Source organism: Lycium ferocissimum, unplaced genomic scaffold (assembly GCF_029784015.1).
Source record: "Lycium ferocissimum isolate CSIRO_LF1 unplaced genomic scaffold, AGI_CSIRO_Lferr_CH_V1 ctg3060, whole genome shotgun sequence".
Taxonomy (NCBI): Eukaryota; Viridiplantae; Streptophyta; class Magnoliopsida; order Solanales; family Solanaceae; genus Lycium; species Lycium ferocissimum.
The window spans coordinates 41,348-47,509 of record NW_026725340.1 but is presented as its reverse complement, the minus strand read 5'-3'; the positions used below and the strand labels follow the sequence as shown (position 1 = coordinate 47,509).

The window sequence follows — 6,162 nt, the reverse complement described above, 5'->3', positions numbered from 1 at the left end:
AACATGCCCATGGGGAAGGAAATTCGAAGACTTGCTAGTCTTGGGGTTAGACTTGATGAAACTAAAGTTGGAGAGTTAGTGGGAATCACGCCATCACGGTCTGACATGGTAGAGAGGATAAAATCCAAGCAATATGATGATGAACTTTTGGCAAAGCTGAGAGATGGAGTGGAAAGGGGTGAGTACACTTCATTTACTATTGGTCTTGGTGATAGTGTTCGCGGTTGCAGATTTACATTGTGTTCTGATGTCGATGGTTTTCGACAAGAATTAATGATGGAAGCTCGTAGTTCCAAGTATTCGATTCATCCGGATCCACCAAAATGTATAAGGATTTGAAACAACACTATTGGGTGAAAGAACATGAAGGTTGATATTTCTAACTTTTTGGCTAAGTGTTTAAAAACAACGGAGTGAAGGATGAACATCAAAGGCACGGAGGCAGCTCGAGAATATCGAGATTCCGCCGGTGGAAGTGAGGAGATCAATATGGATTTTGTTGTGGGGTTACCCCGCACGAAGGCCAAGTTTGACTCAATTTGGGCTATCGTGGATGAACTCGCACAAAGTCCGCATTTTCTCCTTGTGAAGACATCACATATCGCGGCGCAGTACGCCAAGCTATATCTAAAGGAGATAGTTAGATTACATGGTGTTCGACATCGATTATATCACGAGGTACGCAATTTATTGCTCATTTTTGGATATCCTTTCGGAAGTGTTGGGAACTAAAGTGAAATTGAGCCGCCTTTCTCCTCAAGCGGCGAGCGGCGGAGAGAACTATTCGACTTTGGAAGATATGCTACAAGCTGTGCAATCGATTTTGAAGGAAGTTGGGATGAACACCTACCTCTGGTGGAATTCACTTACAACAATAGCTATCAAGCGAGTATTCAGATGGCTCCTTGTGAGGCTCTTTATGGGAGGCGTTGTTGGTCTCCAATTAGTTGGTTTGAACCAACTAAAGTGGAGTTATTGGGTCCGAATTTAGTTCATGAAGCAATTGAGAAGGTTAATCTTATTGTGCAACGACTCAAGACAGCTCAGAGTAGACAGAAGTCCTATACGGATATGAGGCGGCGTGAGCTAGAGTTTTCTATTGGTGACAAAGTGTTCTTGAAAGTGTCGCCGATGAAGGGAGTAATGCGGTTTGGTAAAAAGGGAAAACTTAGTCCCCGTTTCATTGGCCCTTACGAGATTGTTAGGAAAATTGGGACGGTGGCTTATGAGTTGAAGTTGCCATCCGATATAGCCATAGTGCACCCTGTGTTTCACGTTTCGATGTTGAGGTTGTACAAACATGATCCTTCCCATGTGTTGAACCATGAAGAGATTGAAATTAATAAAGGGTTAACCTATGGAGAAAAACTGGTTCAGATTCTAGATCGTCAAGTTAGAAGGTTGAGAACAAAGGATGTTGCATCGGTTAAAGTTTTATGGTGAAACCATAATATTGAGGAAGCTACTTGGGAAGCAGAGGAGGACATGAAGAAGAGATATCCTCACTTGTTCCCTATGGTAGGTATGAGTTAGCGTTTTAAATTACTCATGGATGAATCGTTTTGTCTGTTCGAAGCAACTTGTGGTTTAGTGAATTCTTTTCTAAACTATTATTCTCATTCGAGGACGAATGAATCTTAAGGGGCGGATAATGTAACATCCCGTAAATCTGTATAGAGTGTGAAAGCATTGTATGAGTCCTTTGGAACCTTATGTGTTGGGTTACGTGCGTGACTTTAGGCTAAAGACCCAAGAGGAGATGGTCAAAAAGAAAATTCACTGCAGTTTCACGAAAAGGAGGTTCGACGGTCGTCCTTTGTACCGTCGATCTGTTCGACGCTCCATCCTTTGCACCGTAGAAAGTAAGGAAGAGAAAGTTGCTCACTGGAAATTTCATGACTTTGACGGAGCAGATCGACGCTCCGTCTTTTGTACCATCGAATTGACCTAGCACAAAGACCATTCGACGGAGCAGATCGACGCTCCATCTTTTGTACCGTCGATTGTGCCTGATAGGCTGAAATTATATAAGTTGCAAAATTTTAGTTTTTCTTCCATTCTTTTCACTCTCAAAAACCCTAAGGACGAAAATATCTCTCTAGGGCTTCAACACTAAGGTAAGAACATCTTAATCATTGATTATCAATCCTAACATCAAACCCATGATTCTTAACATGATTCTTGTGACTAAAACATAGGGTTTGCAACATAATTCTTCTAAAGTGATTCAAGCTATGGTTTAGGTGTTCTTCACTAGAAAAGTGAATTGTTAAACTTTGTTTAACATACTAAGGTATGTCTCTCTTTTAAAAACCTTATCATGGATATATGTTTTCTTCTCAAAGGTTCTTTATTGAATAAAAAGGTGAACTTCTCATGCTTCCTAATTCATGTCTTTTCTTGTGGTTGGTGTGCGTGAGGGGGCAAGCCCACATTAAACCTTGATTGTATATGAAATCATAATCGTTTTCTTCTATAACAGATGATCAATGATGATGGTTAATTGTTGGTATTGATGACTTTACAAAGAAAGTAAGACAAAGGAATCTTGTTTAAAGAAGTGGAAACAATTTCAAGATTATCTATGCAATTATGGATTTTCGTAATGGCATAATGAAGTTTAATATTATTTGATGGTGTGATTACTTTGAGATAAATTGTGAATCGGCTTCTATGCTATGAACTTTGTTGTTGTGTTTGGCCTTGCTATTCGAGGAAGAGTAGCCACTATGGATCCTAGTGTATTAATTGTCTTGCCATTCGGGGGGAAGAGTGGCCACTTCCGGGTTCGCTACCTGGGGTGTATTAATTGCCTTGCTATTCGGGAGGAAGAGTAGCCACCATGAATCCATATTCCGGTGTATTGCGTAGTGTTGTTGATATTGAGTTGGGCCTATATAGGCAATTGTGGTATCCATCTTTATTATAGAACTGGTATTTATGCCTGATTGATTTAAAGCATAATTGAAACTGGGATTTTGAAATGGCTTTGTAAATTGTTTAACAAATGATATTAAGAATCACAAAGTGGAATAACTGTTTTTATACTATCTTTTCAGAACTGACTTCTTTACGTATTATTGTACTCTATTTTCATATTACTTGTTGTCCCCGAGGCACTCACTGAGTACGAAGTACTCAGGCATACCATTGTTGTTTTTGATGGTATGTTAGATAACGGAGAAGAGCAGGTTCTTGATACTCCAGACGCTTAGGAAGGACTTGCTATTGCTGCTGATTTGTGAGCCCACACGTTCATTCGTGGGACACCCTATTTATTTATTTATTTATTTATTCATTCATTATATTAGTTTCCGGGCTGTGTCATTAATCCTTTATCTTAGAAGCTCCTTAGTATACATTCGAATGTGGGCAGAAGAAGAGTATATAATGTTTACAATAAGTGTATAATGTTGTATAATATTGTATATCGTGTGTATAAACACTCCTGCAAAAAGTTGGCTATGCGGATGTAAATTAAAAATATGGCTACGTGGATGTAATATTTTAGGTAGGATTGTATATTACTTAATTTATAAATAACACTCTGTCTATTTGGAGAAAATATTTACCCAAAATGGCCCTTATTTTTAATATTACCCGAAAAATGACCCTTTTATACATTATTATACACTTTTATACAAGGTTGATACATGTCTACAATAGGTGTATAATGTTGCATATCGTGTGTATAAACACTATTACAAAAAAAAAAAAAGGTTGGCTATGCTAATTATATTAAAAATAAAGCTACGTGGATGTAATATTTTATGTTGGAATGTACATTATTGAAATTATCTCAAAAAAGTTTATGGTTTAACCAGGTGTGATGAATTTGTAATGGGCGGCTAATTTTGTTTTTTCCCAATTAAATAAGCGCCCGAAAATCATATAGAAACAGATTATGTTATTTTGAAATATATTTCTCAATTTATGGAAATTAATGTAGTGGAATTAAAGTAATAATTACTTAAGCACCACGGAAAAATATAGTAAGGAAAAGAAAGATCTACATCATGACATAATTTTTCTCATGGAGATCGATGAACATAATGGGAAATTGTCCAAACTAAAGGCTTACCAAAGGTTTAGTTACCTTCTTTCATCCAAAGAAACACTGAGTTATAATCTTACTTTTTTCCTCATAAAATTAATCGAGTTTTTTTCCGATAATTCTTTCATAAAAATTGCGTATTAGGGCACTTGGGTATTTTAACCCTTGAAATTGTTTTCATCAACGGCGATAATTTAAAAAAAATTCTTAACTTATTGAGACTTTTGACGTATAAAGAAAAACCTTAACACGGGCACGTACCATATATGATTCACTCCGTAAATGTAAAAAATAATATGGTAAGTACTTGTTAGAGATTCTTGTCTCTTTTTTATTGGCAATATATTTAGTATACCTTAGTTTCATTGGAACATCAAAATTATACATGGTAAATACTTGTTAGAGATTCTTGTCTCTTTTTTATTGGCAATATATTTTGTATATTGGTAAGTTTCATGGGACTTCAAAACAATATATGGTACTTTCAGTTACCTTAGTTTCATTGGAACTTCAAAACTATATTTGGAAAATAAATTTCCAAAAACAGTATGCCTGTTACGTTAATTCCAGTCCTAGCAAGGCAAGGAGACCATTAACTACGCCTTTAAAAGCCTCAGTTCGGAACCTCAGAGCTCATTCATTCAAATCGTTAGTATTATTAACATTGGCATATATTTAAAATTTATTTATATATGGCTTTCTTCAGAAAAACAATGATGGTGTTATTGGTGGTGGTGATGGCTACCTTGGGATCCACCATGGCTGTTGTGTATCAAGTTGGTGATTCTGTTGGATGGACTTTCAACTATAACTATGAACAATGGGCTTCTTCCAAGAATTTTCAACTCGGTGATGTCCTTGGTAAGATCTTTCACTACTTTTGTAGCTAAACAACAAAATTCGTCGCTAATCCTATTTAGTGACGGACTAGCGATAGGTTATCAAAAAATTCTGCTACCTAAGAATTATTTAGCAACGAATTAGCTATGAAGTTCCTAACTAATTTCAGTTTTATTTTCTAGTGTTAAATTGCCTCTCTTTTCGTTTTTAATACTGCATTAAAAATTCCTTAGTATCTATAGATATTTAATAAACTCAATAATTATTTTAAATTAATTTGAGATTACTCCGCCTCAGAACTTAACTTACACATACTTTGTGTAACATGCAGTTTTCAATTACAACCCACAACTGCACAACGTGAGGCAAGTGAACAAGACCAGCTTCGACTCCTGCACTGATCATGATCCAGTTGCCAGCTTCTACACCGGCAGCGACTCACTCACCCTCATGACTCCGGGCGAATACTACTTTTTGTGTGACATTCCTGGTCATTGTGCTTCTGGACTCAAATTTCACTTCAAAATCGCTATGCCAGCGACTCCCGGGGGTACTAATACTAATAATCCTCCGGAAAGTACAATTCCTCCTCCTGCTCCTAAGGGTTTTTCTTATTTTCCTGGTTCTGCGGGTATCACTCCTACTAGAAGCAATGCTTATTCATCCAAGTGGTTACCAATGAGCATGTTATTGCCATTGTTTCTTGCTAGCTCTATGCTTCTAAGCATGGTTTAGACATTAAATTGATGTTTGTTTTGCATTTGGAAGAGTTCTAGGTAGTCGTCATTTAATAGTATTATTTTGTGAGTTTTCCACCATTTATTGTTATCTAAGTAGTGAATTAATAGTATTATTTTGTAAGTGAGTTTTCCACCATTTATTGCTATCTAGTTAGTCATTTAATAGTAGACAATTTTGGATTATGATTTATTGCTGTTAAATTCAATTACTCTCTCTCCGTTTTAGTTTATGTGATATAATTTTACTTGTTAGCCGTTTAAAGAAGAATGGCCGTATATTTTTTAAATTTAAGACAATTAAATTAGAAAAAATAATTCGACTTCATAGCACTTAATTACTATATCAAATTAGGATTTAAGTTATACAATGGTAGTGCAAGGATTTACTTACATCATCGGTGCAGTTTAACCTATGGTAGCTAACTAATTGATGATCATCATAGAAATTTATTTTAGCTACTTAAATTTCTTTGAGAATGGACCCCATTACATGGGCTCGCATAGTTCATGAATAAACTCTCTCAAAAA

The 6,162-nt window shown here is 36.1% G+C and overlaps 1 protein-coding gene across 1 annotated transcript; it reads left to right on the top strand.

The window, feature by feature from the left end:
- Positions 1-4,747: 4,747 nt before the first annotated feature.
- Positions 4,748-5,811, top strand: LOC132043925 (mavicyanin-like). Its single transcript, XM_059434390.1, has 2 exons — positions 4,748-4,915; positions 5,226-5,811. The coding sequence occupies exons 1-2, from the start codon at positions 4,768-4,770 to the stop codon at positions 5,627-5,629; spliced, it is 552 nt and encodes a 183-aa protein (XP_059290373.1). The 5' UTR covers positions 4,748-4,767; the 3' UTR covers positions 5,630-5,811.
- Positions 5,812-6,162: the final 351 nt, after the last annotated feature.

What these genes read in the sequence shown, in the direction of transcription:
- LOC132043925 (XM_059434390.1), top strand. Translation starts at nt 4,768, where the DNA reads ATGATGGTGTTATTGGTGGTGGTGATGGCTACCTTGGGATCCACCATG. An exon ending in TCAACTCGGTGATGTCCTTG is followed by an intron (nt 4,916 to 5,225) that starts GTAAGATCTTTC and finishes TGTAACATGCAG; the next exon opens with TTTTCAATTACAACCCACAA.